The sequence below is a fragment of the Plecotus auritus genome (genome assembly GCF_963455305.1).
Source record: "Plecotus auritus genome assembly, chromosome: 1".
Classification (NCBI taxonomy): domain Eukaryota; kingdom Metazoa; phylum Chordata; class Mammalia; order Chiroptera; family Vespertilionidae; genus Plecotus; species Plecotus auritus.
The window spans coordinates 50,408,529-50,430,516 of NC_137770.1; the positions used below are offsets into that span (position 1 = coordinate 50,408,529).

Here is a 21,988-nt window from a genome sequence, read left to right on the forward strand (position 1 = left end):
GGACCCTTCAGTCCGCAGGCCAACGCTCTATCCACTGAGCCAAACCAGTTTCGGCTATAACTTCTAAATAACATTTTCTGTTAACAAAATTTGGTGTGATATACTAAAGTTCTCAAAAATCTGAGAATTGCTCAGTTCATAATGGTAATGTCATATATATTTTTAAATAAACTAGGTCCTCTCAAGATTAAGTTTAGTTTTCTTTTATGCAGTGTTTTCAAAACCTGCCAGGTCACTGTTGTTTAACTGATTAAGTGAACACTTCAAATATTAAAACTTTTTTTTTTTAAGTGAACACTGAGGATGATTGTTGACTATAGATTCCCTCCTTCCCTAGAGATTAACATTCGGTAGGTATTGGTAGGACCCTAGAATCTGTAAATATAACAGTGAGACCCAAGTGTGGAAAACACTCTACACTAATCAGCTCAGCTCTGAGGTGGTCTATTTTCTTTGGGACTTCTAATGGGGAAGGGAGATGTGAAAGAGAAAAGTAAAAGAAGTATACCTGCTCAAACATCTATTGAGTCAGACACTGCTGGGCTCAGAAAATTCACAGATGAGCATGACACTGTCCCTGTTCTCTGGATCTTTACTACTGAGGAGTAATAGGCCCCAGCAGTGAGACTAGGCCCTCCTCCTTTGGTTTTGTTGATCCATAATAAAAGTCTCTTCAGCATGCATCCCTTTTGAATGCAGTGGATTTTCTGTCTACTTATGGAAAATTTGGTCATCCTAGTTCTAAAGAGTTTTGTTTGATCTTAGGTTATTTATTTAAATCTGTATTTATATAGTTATTCATAAACATCTTTTTAAAATATTTTTAAATTGATTTTAGAGAAGAAGGGAGAGAGAGAGGAAACATTGATGAAGAAAGAGAAACGTTACTTCCTTGGTTGCCTCCTGCAGGCCCCTATTGGGGATGGAGCCCGAAACCCGGGCATGTGCCTGGACCAGGAATGGAACTGATGACTTCTCAGTGCATGGACCATTGTTCAGCCAACTGAGCTACACTGGCCAGGGCCATAAACATCTTTTTATGTGCTTTTTGTCACTTACAGGTCTTTTATGAATGGCCTGTTTAGGTAATTGTCCATTTTTTTGTCATATTTAATTATTTTAAATTACCTGAGGAATACATGTATATGTCCCTCTTTATGAAAAAGTAGAGCATTATAGATAAAGCTAAAAATATATTTTATAATATATCTTTGTTGAACATAAAACTTTTTAAAAGCATAAGTGGTATCATATTCATGTTTTTGTTTTCAACTCAGCAATGTTTTGAGAGCTATATATGTTAATACATACAGGTCTAGTCCTTTTTAAAAATTTTTTTGAGGTTTTAGTTTTTTGTTTTTTAATCCTTACCCAAGATGTTTTTTATTGATTCTAGAGAGAGAGGAAGAGAGAGAGAAACATCTATGTGAGAGAGAAACATTGATTGTTTGCCTCCCATATGCCCTGACTGGGGATCGAACCCACAACCTTTTAGTGTCCAGAACCATGCTCCAACAGATTGAACCACCTGGCCAGGGCTGTGTCTGGCTTCTTTTTTTTTAGCAGTAGAAGCCCGATGCACGAAAATTTGTGCAAGAGTAGCCTTCCTTCCCCCAGCTGCTGGCCTGGGCTGGCTTCCCTCCAGCCCCAGCTTCGTCAGGAAGGAGGTCTGGAATGACATCCGGAAGGCATCTGGTCTAATTAGCATATTACCCTTTTATTATTATAGATGATTATTATTATAGATGTTTTCAAGGTTCATTTGTGTTGCATTATGTATCAGTCTTCATTGCTTTTTATGGTTGAACTAGAGGCCCGGTGCACGAAATTCGTGCACGGGGGTGTGTGTCCCTCAGCCCAGCCTGTACCCTCTCCAATCTGGGACCCCTCAAGGGCAGTCGGACATCCCTCTCACAATCCAGGACTGCTGGCTCCCAACCACTCGCCTGCCTGCCTGCCTGATTGCTCCTAACCGCTTCTGCCTGCCAACCTAATCACCCCCTAACCACTCTCCTGCCTGCCTGATCGACACCTAACTGCTCCCCTGCTGGCCCGATTGCCCCTAACTGCCCTCCCCTGCTGGCCTGATTCCCCCCCAATACTCCTTCCCTACAGGCCTGGTCTCCCCCAACTGCCCTCCTCTGCCAGCCCAGTCACCCCTAACTGCCCTCCCCTGCTGGCTTGGTCACCCACAACTGCCCTCCCTTGCAGGCCATCTTGTGGCAGCCATCTTGTGTCCACATGGGGACAGCCATCTTTGACCACATGGGGGTGGCCATCTTGTGTGTTGGAGTGACTGTCAATTTGCATATTACTCTTTTATTATATAGGATGTTAGTATTTCCTTGTCCACTCATCTATTGATGGACATTTGAGTTGCTTCTACTTGTTAGCTATTATAAATAATGCTACAGTGCCCAGGCCAGTGTGGTTAAGTGGTTAGAGCATTTGGCGCACGCACCTAATGGTCATGGGTTCGATTCCCAGTCAAGGGCACTTACTTGGTTTGCAAGTTTGATCCCTGACCCCATTGGGGTGCATATCGATTGATGTGTCTCTCTCACATTGATGTTTTTCTCTCTCTCCCTTCCCTTTCTCTCTCTCCCTGTTTCTCTCTTGCCCGCCCTCTATCCCTTCCACTCTCTTAAAAAAAAAATCAGTGGAAAAATTATCCTCAGGTGAGGATTAACCAAAAAAAAAAAAAAAAAGCAATGCCACTATGAACATTTGTGTACATGATTTTTGTTTTTACTTGGGCATCTGCTTAGGAACGGAATTGCTAGGTGAAATGGTAACTATGTTTAGCTTTTTAAAAAAAATTGTTTTTAGTTTTTATTTATTGATTGGTGAAGGGAGGGAGGGAGGGAAGGAGAGAGAGAGAGAGAGAGAGAGAGAGAGAGAGAGAGAGAAACATCGATTTGTTGTTCTACTTATTTATTACTCAGTTGGTTGCTTCTTGTATGTGCCCTGACCTGGGATGAAACCTGTAACCTTGGCATATCAGGCCGATGATCTTACCAACTGAGCTACCTGGCCAGGGCCTATGTTTAGCTTTTTAAGAAACTGCCAAACTGTTTTTTAAAGAGACTGTACCATCCTACAACCCAACTAGCTATGTATAAGGGTTCCAATTATTACACATCCTTTTCAACACTTATCTTTTTTATTATAGCCATCATAGGAATTTGATTTACATTTCCTTAATGAGTAAGAATGTTAAGCATCTTTTCATATGTTTATTGGTCATTTCTATGTCTTCTTTGGAGAAAAGAATATTTAAATCCTATGTTCATTTTTACAAGACCAGTGCTCTAACCCTGAGCTACAGGGCCGATTCCTGTGTTCATTTTTAAATTGGGTTATCTGTATTGTTGAGTTAGGAGTTCTTTATATATTTTGAATACTAGACCCTTATTCAGATATGTGATTTGCAAATATTTTCTCTCATTCTATGGGTAGTTCTTCCCTTTTAAATGCTGTATAGCAGGAGTGAGCAAATAGTAAATATTTTAGGCTTTGTGGGCCATATGATTTCTATTGCAACTATTCTCCTTTAAAATTATAGTGCAAAAACAACCACAGACGATGTAAATGAATGAGGACGCTGTGCTCCAATAAAACTTTGTATGGACACTGACATTTGAATTTCATATAATTTTCATTGTCATTTTTTCCAAAATGTAAAAATAATTTTTAGCTCATGGACCTTGCTGTATATATTTAATCTAACAGGTTTGTTTGTAGTAATGTTTGTTTTTTTATAGTGGTATTACTCTTGCTTGTCTTTGTTGAAATAAAATACCATTTTTATAGATATCATTATGAATATGTAGAAAATCATCAGAAATTGAAATTAAGAATAATATCTAAGAAAGTTGATTATAATGACTAAGATATACTATTCTTTAGCCCATTTAAAAAATAACTTGTCAAACATGAATAGTCTCCCCTCTTTTATTTAAATTAGAGCCTTTAGTTTTTATTTTCATGTATATAATACTTTTTGAAGGCTTACTGCACTTACCTGTCTCATAGGGCAGAAATTAAACATTTCTGCAGTGTTTTGGAAATTTTGTGTTGGACCCTGAAATTTGTTTAAAATCATGAAACTTTGATTTAAACAAATCTCTTAGAAAAGTTTTTACTAAGGTAGTCTCTCTGTTGTTGGCATACTATATAAGCATGTTTACTGGGATCAGTATTCTGTATATAAAGGAATATAAGGTACTTGTAGTAATCATTTAAAGAAAAGAGGCTTAGCCCAGCCAGAGTGGCTCAGTGATTGAGCATCGACTTATGAACCAGGAAGTCATGGTTTGATTCCCAGTCAGGGTGCATGCCTGGTTGCAGGCTCCATCCCAGTTGGGGAGCATGCAGGAGGCAGCCGATTGATGATTCTCACTCATCATTATGTTTCTATCTCTCTCTGCCTTTCCCTTCCTCTCTGAAATCAGTAAAAATATATTTTTAAGAAAGGTTTATCCCCTTATAATTTAACAAAATTAGATTTTTGCTCTTAGTTTTTAAGAGTACAATATGCATTGCAATGTTTTTTATTAAAATAAGCATTTCGATAAATAAAATTGAATCTTTGAATTTGGGTATATGTTGAATATGTTTCTGTGTAAAATTGTATTGCAAATATTCAATTGGAATTTAAGCAGCCCTTTAACAGTAAGCAAAAAAGGATGATTGTTGGTGTTTAATCTCTTCCCCTTTGACCTAATTTCTGTAGAGAAATGTTTTGTTTGTATGTTCTCAAGCCAGATTTTCTTGTCACTCAGCCTGAATTAAATCAGAGGCTTCTCTGCCCTTTAATCCTTGTCCTGTTTACCATCACTAACAGTTGTAAGCTGGTGCCTCATAAAATAGAGGCATTGACTTTTCCCTGTTTTTTTTTTTTTTTTTTTTTTTTATAGTGATAATATAGGCAACAGGAGATGGCTGACTACATAACAGGCAGCCATGTGATCAAATTTATTCACTTGACACGTCTTTTTTCTTTCTTTTTTTTTTTTTAAACGTATTTTATTGATATTTTACAGAGAGGAAGGGAGAGGGATAGAGAGCTAGAAACATCGATGAGAGAGAAACATCGATCAGCTGCCTCCTGCACACCCCCCACTGGGGATGTGCCCGCAACCAAGGTACATGCCCTTGACCGGAATCGAACCCGGGACCCTTCAGTCCACAGGCCGACGCTCTATCCACTGAGCCAAACCGGTTTCGGCGACTTTTCCCTGTTGATGGGAAATGGTGATAATGTATTTGGGCTTGGGTTAATTGAAAGTACTTAGAATAGTTTGATATTTTCTTTAGGTAAGCATTCCATCTTCTAGTTTAAAATTTGCTGCTATAATTTATCCTGAATGAATTTTTAATTGGCCTGTGTTTAAGAAGGAACACATAAGAATCAAATTGATTGAATTAATAATTACATTTATGTTTTCATTGTGGGATTGTCCATTTTGTAAAATTTAGATTATTTTGTGAAGATTTAGGTGTATTTGCCAGTGCAGTTTTTCTTATAATCTGTGTTATAATATTTCCAAAGGAGAGAGATTATCATAGTTTTAAAAATTCTTTTAAGACTATGTTTAGTTTTATTACAATTCACCTGTCTAGTTATATTATACAAAAAATATATTACCTAAACCTACCAACATATAACTAATATCTATGCGTCTTTTGCTTTGTATCTGTTAATAGTCTGTATGGGTTTCTCTACTATCATGCTGCTTTCTGAGTTCCCTAGTTACCCTCAGTAGGGGTAGGCTTAGAAAAGGTTAAGAGTTTATGACCATATGTCTATATCCTAAAGCTGTGTTTTAGAAAGAGAAAGGAAGAAGTCACTTTTGGTTTAACACAGGATATTATGTAGTTGATGTATGCCATTAAGAAAGCATTTTCACCCTCACTTTTACCTGCCCTTGTTTTCAAGCGCTGTATGATTATCTTTAAATGAAGTAAATATGACTGAGAATATTGTTACTTTGTTAGTGTCTCAGTGATTTTTAGGTCAAAGACATAGGAATTAGTGGAAGTATTAAAGATAAAAATAAGGAAGCTATGAAATAATTTTATCTTTTTACCAAGTTACAGTTTTAGGCTTGAAGAACCTAAAAAATATACTTTTTTATATTTTGGGTGGATTAAAATAGATTTCTCTCTTTCAACTTCTGTGTATGAAATTTTTAATAATAAAATATTAGGGGAATAGATTAATTTATTTGTATTTTACTTTTTTACAGTTCACATATTTCAATGAAATAAAAAATATTTTAATATTCTTATGGTGGTTTTCAAGATTAACTTTAGTGTTTGGGAAGTTGAAAGACTCAATCTTTTCTCTTAATGTATTATATTATAAAATGACAGAACCTAGTGAAAATGAAGAAAATGTAGTTGACTAAACTCATCTATCTTTATTATCTATCTTAGATGTAAACTAGGCTATTTGTTTGTGGCTAGTGGAGTGAACTACAAGCATACTTTTTGTCAAGTACATAGTTTTATTTTTCATTGAATCTGAGGTGAAATACTATTTGAATTATTTCTTTTTCTCTGCTGACTCTTCTTTTACAGCATCCACCCGTTTTGTGAAGTGTGAAAAATGTCATCATTTTTTTGTTGTGCTATCTGAAGCAGACTCAAAGAAAAGCATAATTAAAGAACCAGAATCAGCAGCAGAAGCTGTAAAATTGGCATTCCAACAGAAACCACCTCCTCCCCCCAAGAAGGTATAAAGTCTTATACAAGCATTTGATCTTGAAAGCATTTCATTGTTCCCCTCTCCTCAGTTTATATTGTATCCTAATACTAGTATCTAAACACATATTCTAAGTTATTAATATGGACTATATTTGGCCAAATTGTTTTTGATAATTTGATACCTGGAATTTAGGTATGGAGTCCGTTGCTTTTTTCCCCATGTCATGATTACTCTATTCAGTAGCAATGAAATGTAGTTGTGCCCTGACCTGGTTCATAGATCAACGGCTCAACCACTGAGCCACCGCAGCCGGGCAAGGATACTTTTATAATACATTGTCTTTGTGAAGAATATTATTCCTATAATTGAGAAAGGTGTAGAAGGGATTAATTTTAATGATTTACATTAATGATAATGTCTTTAGACTTTGGGTGGCATATGTAGGTATTCTAAGTAACTTTAATATTAACTTTTAAAAATTAGGATCAATGGCATTGTTTATAGAATAGAAACTAGCATAGCACTAGAAGAGGCCAGTGATACTTTGTTAGGCTAAAGAACAAATTGTGTTTTTGTACATGTAGGGTTTTGGACCTTGAATCATTGCTACATAATGTATCATGCCCTTGCATTTTGTTTTTGATGAGTATTTGTTCAAATTTAAAACTGGAAGCATATATGCTCACTGTATAACTTCCTTTTAAATGTATGTATTTTTATGATAGCTCACATTAAATTATCCATACCTAATTATTTTTCAGATTTATAACTACCTCGACAAGTATGTTGTTGGCCAGTCATTTGCTAAGAAGGTGCTTTCAGTTGCCGTGTACAATCATTACAAGAGAATATATAATAATATTCCAACTAATCTGAGGCAGCAAGCAGAAGTTGAGAAGCAGACATCATTAACACCTAGAGGTTAGTGTTTTGATAATTGACCAAAATAGAGATTACTATGCCTAGAAGGAATCTTTATTGCAACTCCTTGCTTTTGTCTTAAAATGCTTTTGGTATAGTACAGCATTTTTCAAAGTACTGAAATGATTTTGGCATTTAAAAAGTTAATAGATATTAATAGAAAATATCAGAGTGCATTTAACTGTATTGTTTCTTAAAACTTTTTCTTTTAGTTATATGTGCGTGGGTTCTGAGTCACAGAGTAAAATGTATTTCTTACCAAGGTTCTCAGTGAAAAATGTTTGAAAGTTACTAAGGTAGAGATTGAGATACACCTTTGAATTACAGACCTCACCACAACTAGTTCCCCATGAACCTATCTTTGCAGTGCTCTGTATGACTCTGAGTTCTCTTCTCTTTTTTGAGTTCAGGGTACAGAATTCATCTGCCTAAGTTATATACATACATATATAATTCTTGGAGAACATACAGCACTCTTTCCTTTTTGGGCCCCAACTACAGTGCACAAGGTTAGGGGAAAATTTGTAAGCGATTCAAAGTATAATTCCTATTAATGATTGATTCTACTATACCAGTAAACTGTGTAATCTCAACGTACTGTGCATAATAATGTGTCATGTATATTTTTTATAGAATAGTTTATTGATTTATGGGAAGTAAGGGAAAGAGAGAAACATCAATGTGAGAGCACAACATCGATTGACTGCCTCCTGCACAAACCCTACCCATGATTGAGCCTGCAACCTGGACATGTGCCCCTGACCAGGAATGGAACTGGCAACCTCCATGGTGCACAGGATGATGCTCAACCAACTGAGCCATACTGGCCAGGGCAATGTGTGTTATATTAATAGAATGATTTTATTTAAAAAAAACTGAATAGAGTAAAATGTTAATATTTAAAATTTTGTTGTTGTTATGGGCCATGGAGTCCTGATATCTTACTTAGGCCTACAGCTATCATTTTACATTGTTTTAGTCATCATTTTACAATTTGAGGGAATTCTGCTAACTATTTACATTTATAAAACTACAATATCTTTTGATTGCTTTCAGTAGCTACTAAATATAGAACTAGCTCAATGAAAACACTTGTTCACTTGAACTTACTGCAAAATAGTTATGTAGTAGCATCAGTTACTCTATTTTTAGAAAGCATAAGTCATAATAACTAATGAAGATTTAGAACCTTCATTTTATAAGGTCCAAATAGCATTGCCTAGTCATGAAGCAAAAGGATTTTTTCTGGTTTCTTCAGTCAACAAATCAATAATTAGCTGTTCTAGTTCTAGAAAAATAAATGGTTATGTAGTATTTGTAGTATGAAGGGTTTAAACGCTTATTAAATACTTAAATTATTACTACTCTTTTCTTAAAATAGATACCAACTTTATATTTGACAAATGTGAATATTAGCAACTGGACAGCCATCATTAAGTATGTTTGGGTTTTTTTTTTTAATGTAGAAAGAATGCAGCATATAGATTCTTCATTATGTTTGAAAAGCTAAAAAAAGTTAATGAACATATTCTTTATTTGCAAGAGACAAGAAGTGGAATACTCCTTGTTTGTTCCCCTAAAACTATATAATATTTTCATGTTGCCATTTTCATCCTCTTTCTTAGAGTTAGAAATAAGAAGACGGGAGGATGAGTACAGATTTACAAGTAAGTGACCTTTCCTCAGGTCCTCTGTAATCATTCTTCCCTTTGAGATTTACCTCAGTGAAGTATGTCAGCAATAGTAATGGGGGACATGTATTTGTGTATTACCAAGAAAGATGTATATTATCTAAACATGTTTATCATATATGGTATATATAACTTTGGAATAGTTTTTCATAACTAATTTGTGTAGTTTGTGTATGTTGGCTTATTTCAGATAGTTAGTTTGATCTATTTTGTTGTATTTTGTAAAGCATAATGTAGAGAGATAAAAAGTAATATATATAGTTTTTCTCTATAAATGTAGACCTACATAATAACAGGAGTTGTATTTGTAAAAATCTATAGTTTGCCATTTTTTTTGTGTGTGTATATATATATATTTGCCTTAAAATTAGAGTTGGTCTGCATAATTATAAGTGACAGAAGTTTTGGGGAAGACCGATTATTTTACAGCTACTCTTTGCCAAAAACCACACTTTATTTTTTAGCATATATGAAGCTTAGTGTAGCTTGTAAATTATGAATAAGCCCCAATTCACCGTTTCCAACGTTGGATTGCCCCTATAAGCATCAGAAGATCTGATAGAGGGTGTGGAAGGACCTGATACATTAAGGATAGTGGCCATTCTGATGTCTTGCACCCATTCCTTTTGAGGTGGATATAATTGCTACACAGGGTGAAGATTCCAGGGATATCATAAAAAGAGTTATGTGGCCTTTGTTTCAGTAATTAAAATAACAAACACAAGTAAACAGATAATAAACCAGTATGAACATTTTTCACTTATTCACTTAAGTTTGATACTTTTACTTTGCCTTTGACTAAGCAGTATTATATACCTACTAATTGAAGTGTACTATATATATAGGATGTGCCATGAGAGCATAACCAGTTTATCAACTCTGGCATGAGATTTATTATATGTAATAGAATGATATTATCTCTAGTTATTTTTAAATCGTATGGAAATAATGATTATACCATGCATGATAAAATTAAGAAACACAGTAAATGCAATAGAATTAGATTACATATAAGAATGTAAGATCTAAATAATACAGCTTATTATACACTGCATGTATAATACATATTTTATAACCTAAAAATATAATCAAATATGCTGTCAATATTCATAAATTTGGGCAGATGGCTTATGAAACTAGTAAAGAAAAATTTATAGTGAATATAAATATATATGTAGTGATTTAATGTAATTTAAATGTTAACAAGTAATAGTACTTACGAACTTAGGTAAAAGCAATTTGTAAATATATATATTGATTGACTTGGAAATTAATATATTGAAAGTTTAAATAGAATTTATTTTCAGTATAATTTAGTCTTGTCCTATGTGGGGTTTTAAGTTCTAAAGTTAGGGCATTAGGCCAAAGACATATATAATCAAAATATTCTTGCATGTTCCTTTGGAAATCACATGTTAGATACCAATATACTACATAATAAAACTGACGACTGATGGTAGATGTACCCCATGCCATAAAAATTTACAGTCTGTATTTGGAACAAAGTGACTGGAAATGGGACTGGGACATTATTCTAGGTCTTGACCATGAAGCATGTTCATTTCCTTGTACAAAAAGAAGAGAAAACCAACTAAAAAAAAAGATGATAGTTTTTTTCTCCATCATTGGAACAGATGTTTTTAAGTTGAGCATCAGATGAAATAGTTGGCTTGCATTTAAAGGCCATATGATAGAAATAATTAAACACTAGCAAAATAGCAATGCTGATAGCAAATTCTTCTGTGACACTTATAAAACTACTAGAGGCCTGGTGCATGAAATTCGTGCACTCGGGGAGGGGAGTCCCTCAGCCCGGCCTGCACCCTCTTGCAGTTTGGGAGCCCTTAGTGGGGAGCGGGCCTAAGCCAACAGTTGGACATCTTTAGTGCTGCTGCAGAGGCGAGAGAGGCTCCCGCCACCACCTGCGCTCGCCAGCCTGAGCCCTGTGGGAGCACACTGACCACCAGGGGGCAGCTCCTGCGTTGAGCATCTGCCCCTGGTGGTCAGTGTACTGGTAGTTCTGCAGTTCAGTCAGTTTGCATATTAGCCTTTTATGATAGGATCTGCCAGGCATATATTTTACATATATTAATTCACTTAATCTTTCCAATACCTGTAAGACCAAAATGTATTTTCACTCTCATTTTTACAGATGAGAAATTTTGAAGCACAGAAGTTTCAAGTAATTTATCCAGGGCCACAAACAGCTGATGATGTTCATGCATCTAATCACTGTGCTAGCCTGCCTGTTCATAGTTCTGCTCATTATAGAGAGGTGCTTATGCAGGTAGAGATATGCAGCAACAGAGACTAATTAAAAGAACAGGAGAGTTATCTCAAGTTTACTGTGGCCTATTTTCATAAAATGTAATAATTAACATAACTGTTCTGCACTATTTAAAGTATTTCTCTTTTTAAAACTTAAATCATTGAGTAAGTTAAATACATGCATCATGTGACTCCATTGTAGTTAATGTGCTTCTTGCGACTTCATTCAAATTATTCACCTAAATTGTATTTTCCTCATTGGTCAGACCTATACTTGAGCCAGCCCCTTCTTATATTGTCACAATTTCTATCTAGATTTTGCTGAAATTTAAAAAACAATTTTGCTAGGGACAAACTAGCTAATTTCACTAAAATAGGGGACTGCATTTTTTTTGCATGATGTGGATTGTAATGAGGTATAGCATTGTGAGTTAGTCATTAATCATTCTCAACTTATCGCAATTTAATTAAATTCAAATGTTGATTAAATTCTGTTATTTCTGATGAATAGAATAACCCTTTACCTTAAGTGTGACCACTAAGATAGTTTGAAAGTGACTGCAAGATGGAAAGGACCATAAATATTTGTGTCTGCTGACATCTGTTGGTTAGATTAAAATAATGCATTGGAAAGTACTGATATTCTTAAACCATTTATTAGAAACAACCTAAAAATAAATTCAGAATATATAAGCAAGTATGATTAATTTTAGGGATCTGCTGATAAACTGATAGTTCACCAACAATATCAGTCCCATCTACTTAAGCTTTGTATCTTTTGTAAAGGGACTAGAAAGATCCAATGGAGATCCTATAACATTAGATTCAGATAGGGCCAGGGATAGTGAGTCTTACCATATTTGGTTTTTCTGGGAGACTCACAGAATTATTCTTAGATGTGGAAGAGACTGGAGATCGTGTGGCTCAGTATTTTCACTTTATAGTAAGGTAGCAGGGCCAGTAAAGTTAAGTGACTTGCCATGGACCTATGAGACCAGAACCAAGTTCTCTATTTCTCAGTTCAGTATTTTCCTCTGCAGCTATGCTTCTTTTCATATGTACTGAAAAAAATAATATATCTTTGTTTATCTTTGAAGTGCCTCCAAATCAATTGCATTTTATTCTTACACTTTGAAATTGATAAGGCAAGAACTGTTGCCATTTTATAGATTAGGAAACAGCACTAAGTTTATAGACTTGCCCCAAATCATATAGCCATTTACAGACAAAGGGTCAAAACGAATGCTTTCTGACTCAAGCACTGTTCTCTTTCCATTATATTTCCTTCCCTTGAGCAAAGGGCTTTCTTCATACAGGTTTACATAAATAAGGAGGAGAGGATAAAAAGAATTTTCTTTGCTCGAGGTTCCCTAAATAAATCACTGTGCCTTGTAATTTTGTCACTAGATAATTGGAATTTTTCTTTCTTTTTAGGTAAGACAAATTGTCAAAATATTTAAATTTTTCTAAATAAGCGATTGGTTTTAGACATAAGGTTTTATTAGGCATTTTTTCAAATAAAATAAAATGAAACTCTAGTAATTCTTTTGACTTTTTTTCAGAATTGCTTCAGATTGCTGGAATTAGTCCACATGGTAATGCTTTAGGAGCATCAATGCAGCAACAGGTAAATCAACAAATGCCTCAGGAAAAACGAGGAGGTGAAGTATTGGATTCTGCCCATGATGACATAAAACTTGAAAAGAGTAATATTTTGCTGCTTGGACCAACTGGGTCAGGTAAATAACTTACTGAAAAAAATTATTACTAATTTTAAAAAACAATATAAATGATTTTGTAACTGTTTTGTGATTGAGAGACCTTGGCTCTTGAAAAAAAAAAATCTTAAGGCCAATCATTCATATATTATCAGTATTTCTGCATAGGCTTCAAGCTGAATTTGAGACCTATAATTGGCCTAATAAGATGTTAGAAATTACAATTTTAGGCCAATTTCTAACATCTTATTAGGAACTAGAGGCCTGGTGCACGAAATTTGTGCACTGGGAGGGGGTTGTCCCTTAGCCCAGCCTGCACCCTCTCCAATCTGGGAACTCTTAAGGGATGTCCCGACTGCCAGTTTAGGCCCGATCCCTGAAATCATCCCAGCCATTCACTGTTCTGTGGATTGAAGTTTATCTCATAGATGCATTGGGTAGTGTCTTTTTAGCTTCATGTTGCTTTGTTACCCTGTGCTTTCTGTTTTCTAAATACATTGCCCAGTTCTGAAAATGTTTGGCATATGAAAAAGGACTTCAGTATCAACTGAGACTACTTTTGTTCATCTCAGGGAGCTTTCAGTACTCAAGAATGCTTCTCACAATCCGGGACTGCTGTCTCCCAACCGCTCGCCTGCCTGCCAGCCTGATCACCCCCTAACTATTCCCCTGCCAGCCTGGATCGATGCCTAACTGCTCCCCTGCCAGCCTGATTGCCCCCAACTGCCCTCCCTGCTGGCCCAATGGCCCCCACTGCCCTCCCCTGCTGGCCTGGTCACCCCTAACTGACTTCCCCTACAGGCCTGGTCCCCCCAACTGCCCTCCCCTGCTGGCCTGGTCACCCATAACTGCACTCCTCTGCAGGCCTAGTTCCCCCCCAACTGCCCTCCCCTGCTGGCCTGGTCACCCATAACTGCACTCCTCTGCAGGCCTGGTCCCCCCCAACTGCCCTCCTCTGCCGGCCCGGTCACCCCTAACTGCCCTCCCCTGCAGGCCTGGTCCCTCCCAACTGCCCTCCTCTGCTGGCCTGGTCACTCCTAACTGACCTCCCTGCAGGCCTGGTCCCTCCCAACTGCCCTCCTCTGCCGGCCCGGTCACCCCTAACTGCCCTCCCCTGCAGGCCTGGTCCCCCGCAACTGCTCTCCCCTGCAGGCCTGGGTCCCCCCCAACTGCCCTTCCCTGCAGGCCCGGTCATCCCCAACTGCCCTCCCCGGCTGCCCAGTCATCCCTAACTGCCCTCCCCTGCAGGCCTGGTTTCCCCCCAACTGCCCTCCTCTGCCGGCCTGGTCACCCCTAACTGCCCTCCCTTTCAGGCCCTCCCCTGCTGGCCATCTTGTGGCGGCCATCTTGTGTGCACATGGGGGCAGCCATCTTTGACCACATGGGAGTGGCCATCTTGTGTGTTGGAGTGATGGTCAATTTGCATATTACTCTTTTATTAGATAGGATAATAAAAGTAAAAGGACATTAGATCTGAATAATAGTGGAGAAAAGATGTAGCAGGGATTTTTTTTTTAATTGATTTCAGAGAGGAAGAGACAGGGGGAGAGAGATAGAAACATCAATGATGAGAATCATTGATTGGCTGCCTCCTGCATGCCCCCTACTGGGGATCGAGCCCACAACCCGGGCATATGTCCTTGACCAGAATCAAACCTGGAACCCTTCAGTCTGCAGGCTGATGCTTTATCCAGCTAAGGCTCAGTGATTTTCTTATTATATACCATTCCAGTTTATTTTGTATTTTAGTAGAAAATTTGTACATCAACATATTTTCAGTAAACTTTTAGTTACTGTTTCTATTTGTAGGTAAAACTCTGCTGGCACAAACTCTAGCTAAATGCCTTGATGTTCCTTTTGCTATCTGTGACTGTACAACTTTGACTCAGGCTGGATACGTAGGTGAAGATATTGAATCTGTGATTGCCAAACTGCTCCAAGATGCCAATTACAATGTAGAAAAAGCACAACAAGGTATGTTTTCAGAATAGCTTGCTTGTCTATCCCCAGATGTAGTCTACTGAGGAAGCAGTCTAATATTCAGTAAGAGCTAATGTAATTCTTATTTTGAATCAAGTAAAATTCTGTAATTATATAAAAGTACGTATGTTAAATGTTCTCTAGTATACTGACTAATGGCCACAAAGTTTGCTTTGCCTTATTGTCATTAGTTGATTACTAGGGTGAAAATTGGCTAAATTATTACTTTGTTAGATCCTTAATACTATCATTGTGTTTGCTGTTCTGACTCTCCTCCAGACTCTGATTGCTGGGATGGGGAGGGGAAGAAGGCAAGGACAGGGGAGTGCAAGATGAATCTAGAAACAGATGAGCCTATTGCCCTATGGGATATCATAGATGCTGCATTTCTCCTTTCCCATCTACTATCTGTCCTTGTTTACATGAAGAACTTGACAAATTCCTTTAAGACAATAATATAGTTGGGAAAGTTTTACTAGTATCAGCACTACGTGTACCTCATGCTTCTACACTATACCTCTCTCTCAGCTCCTAGAATAAAAAACCTGAAAACATCAGTGGGACAGAGTGCTATTGTCAGAGAGAATTGGTTATCATACCCAAGTGATATTCTATAAAATAAATTATAAAACATTTGCATGAAATGATGAATGGGAGAGATAGCAGCGCATGTTTATATATTTCTGTATGTTAAATGTGAAAGATCGAATAACCTTGCTCTCTGGCTACCTAGTATTTAAAAGCTGAGGTTATCTTGTGTATATATTTTTCATATTATAAATAGACTCCTCCTTAAATTATAGGAATTGTCTTTCTGGATGAAGTAGATAAGATTGGCAGTGTGCCAGGCATTCATCAGTTACGGGATGTAGGTGGAGAAGGCGTTCAGCAAGTAAGCAGTTGAATATTTTGTTCAAGCCCACTAAAAGGAAGGGAATACATCAACCTCCCAATATTGTACGTTTGGTTTCATATTCAATTAGATTCTGTTTTGTTTATTTTTCCCACCCCCAAACTCCACATGACCACTTTAAAGTACTTCAGATCCTAAGAGAAAGCTATTGGCAATTTTAAATACCAAATAACCTTTCTTAGGAAATTGAAAATATTTTAAAGAACAGAAAAAAAGTGAAATTTAATTTCTGTTGGTTTTATTCCTCAAAGGCCCAGTTAAACATATTTAGAGGACTCCTAAAGAAAGTTCTGGTTCTAACTAGACACAGATGAACTATGTACCTGTATCTTATTCTTTTCATTTAGTTATAAGGTGGGATAAAATAGTGTTTCATTCCTTGTAGGGTCATAATTGAAGTCCTAATGATATTGGTCAAATGTCCTTTTACTGGTGACTAATTATGACATAACTACAGGATAAGGAAATTGCTTTCTTTTTCTGACCAAGACATAGAGAGGTACAATCACAGTTAGAAAATATGCTGGATAATTTTTTATAAAGGCATCTCAAAATATAGTATTCTCAAAGTTTAATACTAGGAGTATAATAAAATTTTTATTTATATGAAAGACAAATCTTTGTTTTCAAAATTTTGAATGTTCCTACAATGGTTGGGCACCATCTTAGAGTCATAATTCTGACTTGATGTCAGGATTATGTCTTTACCATCGAAAACAACCTCTCAGTTGATTGATTCCTAAATGCATCAGCAGTCCCGAAACTATTTCAAATAAATTTATTAATTATTAATGTGATAGTGCATTAGATTTTCATGTTCTAGAAATGGAGTTTTCTTTAGTTATGCTCATTGACCATAACCACATATTATTTTCCCCATTGAATCACATCTAAAGTATAATAAATAATACACTTATATGATGATGCTAAAAATCATTCATTCTTTAGGGCTTATTGAAACTACTAGAAGGCACAATAGTCAATGTTCCAGAAAAGAATTCCCGCAAGTTACGTGGAGAAACAGTACAAGTTGATACAACAAACATCCTGTTTGTTGCATCTGGTGCTTTCAATGGTTTAGATAGAATCATCAGCAGGAGGAAAAATGAAAAGGTAAGTTTTTCTGAGAAGTTACTGGGATACAGAGCATTTGAAGTTACAGAGGATGGCTATTCACTTTCTATTCTCATATGTGCTGGCTGCCAGTTGTGAATTTTAAAGAGTTAAGGTTTTCTTAGAGCATACCAGAAACATATTTCTAGTTTTTTAATTTTTTTATTTTAGAGTAGCAAATTAGAATATTTCTAAATATCATCCATATACAGGATGTCCCCCAAAAATGTATACACACTTGCTATTGATTAGTCAGTACTTATTAACATACAGTTCATTTTCAAAATGTAAAAGAATCTACAGAAATGAATTTTTTTTTTTTTCGTCAATGCCTGTTTTCAAACTGATGACTGTTCTGGTCCAGGCACAGCTGATAACATGAAGTAGTAGAATCTCAAACATCAAGAATCATTTCGTTTGGTATTTGTGTGCCTTCAATTATTGATTGTTGCCGGTTTTATACCATAAAGTTTATCTTTTATGTATCCTCATAAAAAAAGTCTAGTGGCACTTCAGGAAAAATTTTCTTTGTTCAAAGCTTAATCTGACTTCACCCATTATTTCAAATCAGTTAAACCTGAAAAGGAGTGAAAAGTGAGTTATCAGCTGTTAAACTGTGTATATATATTTTTTGGGACATATATATATTTGGACATTTCAGAAGTATAACTTGATTATATCAATTTTCTATTTAATTTAAGGAGTTATTTTATTATTTGAGGTAGGTGCTGTATCAGTAAAATTTCTGTTCATTCCTCTTACTCAATTCACTGAAGCCCAATAAAGAGCTAGTCTCCATTGCCCCTGCTGACAAATGGAAGGGAGCAATTTGGGGATTGGAGCAAGGGTTGTGAATCCCACATAGTTTTTTAGATGTTTCCTGAATATTCTTATAAACCTTGATTTTTTAACTGGAACTTATTCATATCTTCAAGGTACATGCTCAGTATTTATTTATTGATTTATTATACTAAAATATAATATCAACATAGAAGCCTGAAAGACCTGTATTTTCCATGTGTTTTATATAATGGCTAGCCACAAATCAGCCACAAATCATCCCTTTTACATAACATAATATTCTACCTAAATGAATATATCATAAATAAATCAGCTCTTTGCTGTATCACTTGCTTTAAGTCTCTCTCCTTGGCTTTGCATGCAGTAGTTTCAGTAGCAGTTTAGTAGTATAAAAATACAGTGCTGCTAATGGAAGGGTTGCCTGTGGTAATCCCTTTGCATAGTCTAGATGAGAAAACTTTTGTACAAATACTAACAAAGCCACGTGATGCTGTTATTCCTCTGTACCAGGCCTTACTCAGCATGGATAGAGTTTTCATATTCTTAATTTGGTTGGTTTTTATTTTTTGCTTTTGAAATTTTGCATAAATTAGCCAAATAAACTAGAATGATGTTATTTCTGTGCGCGTGTGTGTGTATGTGTGTGTGAGAGAGAGAAAGAAAGATAACTTTATATTTGAAATTCTGTGACCTAAGGCAGGGACCATGTTCTGATACTTATTTGTAACTCATAATTTCAAAAAAGAATTTGAAGCTAAAAACATGTAGAAAAGAACAGTTAAAAGTAATATGAGAAAAGAGGTTAGAAGAATGTAGAAGGAAGGTTTAGATCATATGAGGTCTTGAGGAGAGACAAAGATTAAAAAAGTTTTTCATATAGATCTTTATGAAAATTCCTGTTCATAAGGGTCTTCAACAGGGATTTTACAGAGGATTAAACACATTAATGTGGCTTTTGTTTTATCAACCCTCACTGAAAGCAGCTAGGGTTACAATCTATCTATAATAATCTATAATAATCTATAATAATAAAACGGTAATATGGCCGAACAGCAGAACAACCATCCGGACAACCTTCCGGACAAAGTAGGCTGCGAGGGCCTACTCTTGGCACAAATTTCATGCATCAGGCCTCTAGTGTCAAATAACATACTTGTATTCCAACCGTATCAAAGTGCTTGTAGTCCTAAGTTTTATCCCTTTATCTCATGCCCTCCACTACCTCAATCTAGTTGGCAAATACATTCATCCTTTAAGACTCAGTCTGTTAAATGATTAGGTAATTCCTCTGTGAAGGCTTTCTTGATCACCTCCTACCTTCATTCCCCTGTATGTGCCTTTTCCTCCTTTCCACTGCCATTGTTTCCTGTACAGTTGTCCTTTATTACATCTACTAGAGGCCCGGTGCACGAAATTCGTGCACGGGGGGGCGGGGGAGGTGTCCCTCAGACTAGCCTGCACCCTCTCCAATCTGGGACCCCTTGAGGGATGTCCAACTGCCCGTTTAGGCCTGATCCCGGTGGGATCCCTCTCACAATCCAGGACTGCTGGCTCCCAACTACTCGCCTGCCTGCCTTCCTGATTGCCCCTAACTGCTTCTGCCTGCCATCCTGATCACCCCTTAACCACTCCCCTGCCAGCCTGATTGATGCCTAACTGCTCCCTTGCCAGCCTGTTTGCCCCTAACTGCCCTCCCCTGCAGGCCTGGTCACCCCTAACTGCCCTCCCCTGCAGGCCTGGTCCCCCCAAATGCTCTCCCCTGCAGGCCTGGTCACCTCTAACTGCCCTCCCCTGCAGGCCTGGTCCCCCCCCCCCCCAACTGCTCTCCCCTGCAGGCCTGGGTCCCTCCCAACTACCTTTCCCTGCAGGCCTGGTAACCCCCAAATTCCCTCCTTTGCCGGCTTGGTCACCCCTAACTGCCCTCCCCTGCAGGCTTGATCGCCCCCAACTGCTCTCCCTTGCAGGCCTGGTCCCTCCCAACTGCCCTCCCTTGCTGGCCATCTTGTGGTGGCCATCTTGTGTCCACATGGGGGCAGGATCTTTGACCACATGGGGGCAGCCATCTTGTGTGTTGGAGTGATGGTCAATATGCATATTACTTTTATTAGATAGGATAGAGGCCTGGTGCATGGGTGGGGGTTCCCTTGGGGCGTGGGGCAGCCTGGGCGAGGGGCCTGTGGTGGTTTGCAGGCCGGCCACGCCCGCTGGTGACCCAAGCGGAGGCCCTGGTATCTGGGGTTTATTTATCTTCTACAATTGAAACTTTGTAGCCTGGAGCGGAGCCAAGCCTTCTGCTTGCTCCGTGGCAGCAGCCATTTCTGTTGGGATTTATGTATCTTCTATAATTGAAACTCTGTAGCCTTAAGCGGAGGCCTGGGCCGGCCAGAGTGTGCGGAAAGCTTGGCTTCCTCCATCGCCAGGGGCAACCCTAGCCTCCTGCTCTTTCCAGCTCTGTGGCTGCTGCCATTTCTGTTTGGGTTTATGTATCTTCTATCATTGAAACTTTGTAGCCTTGAGTGAAGGCCTAGGCCGGCAAGGGCAAGCGGAAAGCTTGGCTTCCTCCATTGCCGGGGAAACTCAAGCCTGCCTCCTTCTCTCTGTGGCTGTAGCCATCTTGGTTGGGTTTATTTGCATATTTGCTCCTGATTGGTGGGTGTGGCTTGTGGGTGTAGCAGAGTGATGGTTAATTTACATATTACTCTTTTATTAGATAGGATGATACTTTAATACCTTCATGTGTTCTCACTCTCAATAAGCCCTTTTAGGGTAAGGACTGTGTTCAGGTTTGTATCCCCAGTGTTTTATAGTAATTGCTTAATGTTTATACTTACATAAAAATATGTATACATTTATTACTAGATATGCTTATATATAAAATATGCTTAATAAGTGTTTAATTTATTGAATGAAAGGTATTTTGCTTTCCTATACACTAACTGTTCATATACACAGCTTAGAGAATCAGAGGAATTGATTTTTTAAAAATACGTTTTTATTGTTTTTTAGAGAGAGAGGAAGGGAGAGGGATAGAGATATAGAAACATCAATGAGAGAGGAACACCATCAATCGGCTCCCTCCTACACATCCCCCACTGGGGATTGAGCCCACAACCCAGGCATATGCCCTGGCCAGGAATTGAACCAGTGACCTCTTGGTTACTGGGTCGAGGCTCAACTGCTGAGCCACACAGGCCAAGCCAGAGGAATTGATTCTGTTTTCTCATACATCATGAGCTTATACTTTTGACAAAAGCTATATGACATATCAAAATTAAGCTTTCTGATAATTACCTAGAGTATAGTTCTTTTATATTGACCGAAACAAGATCCAGACACCTTAGAGATCCAACCTTTTGTAGCAAACTTAGCATTCTTATTTGATGTCATCCTTAAGTGTTCTTTTTAAAATCTAATCTTAAATTATTCTAATTCATAGGTTGATATATGCAACCCCAAATGATTTTAATTGAATGCTTAGGAGTGACTTAAGACCCTTGTGGATAATTTTTTTTTAATATATTTTTATTTATTTCAGAGAGTAAGGGAGAGGGAGAAAGAGAGCAACATCATTGATGAGAGAGAATCATTGATTGGTTACCTCCTGCACGCCCCACACTGGGGATCAAGCCTGCAACAGAGACACATGCCCTTGACCGGAATAAAACCTGGGACCCTTTAGTCCTCAAGCCAACACTTTATCCACTGAGCCAAACCAGCTAGGGTTGGATAATTTCTTTATCAGGCTGCTTGTTCTGTAGGCACTACTCCTGTTTATAGTATTATAAAATTAACTTTGGTGACACAATAATTACTGTCTCCATTTTCACAGTTCTTACCTATTTTGGAAATCACACTAGTTCACAGGTCTCAG

At 37.5% G+C, this 21,988-nt stretch overlaps 1 protein-coding gene across 1 annotated transcript in view; it reads left to right on the forward strand.

Moving 5' to 3' along the window:
* Positions 1 to 21,988, forward strand: part of CLPX (caseinolytic mitochondrial matrix peptidase chaperone subunit X) — a 45,694-nt gene that overhangs the window by 14,085 nt on the left and 9,621 nt on the right. The window contains exons 4-10 of the mRNA XM_080659644.1: positions 6,586 to 6,740; positions 7,474 to 7,633; positions 9,259 to 9,300; positions 13,155 to 13,331; positions 15,120 to 15,284; positions 16,094 to 16,182; positions 17,152 to 17,316. Coding sequence (XP_080515770.1) covers positions 6,586 to 6,740; positions 7,474 to 7,633; positions 9,259 to 9,300; positions 13,155 to 13,331; positions 15,120 to 15,284; positions 16,094 to 16,182; positions 17,152 to 17,316 — 953 coding nt within the window. The remainder of the gene's footprint in view (positions 1 to 6,585; positions 6,741 to 7,473; positions 7,634 to 9,258; positions 9,301 to 13,154; positions 13,332 to 15,119; positions 15,285 to 16,093; positions 16,183 to 17,151; positions 17,317 to 21,988) is intronic.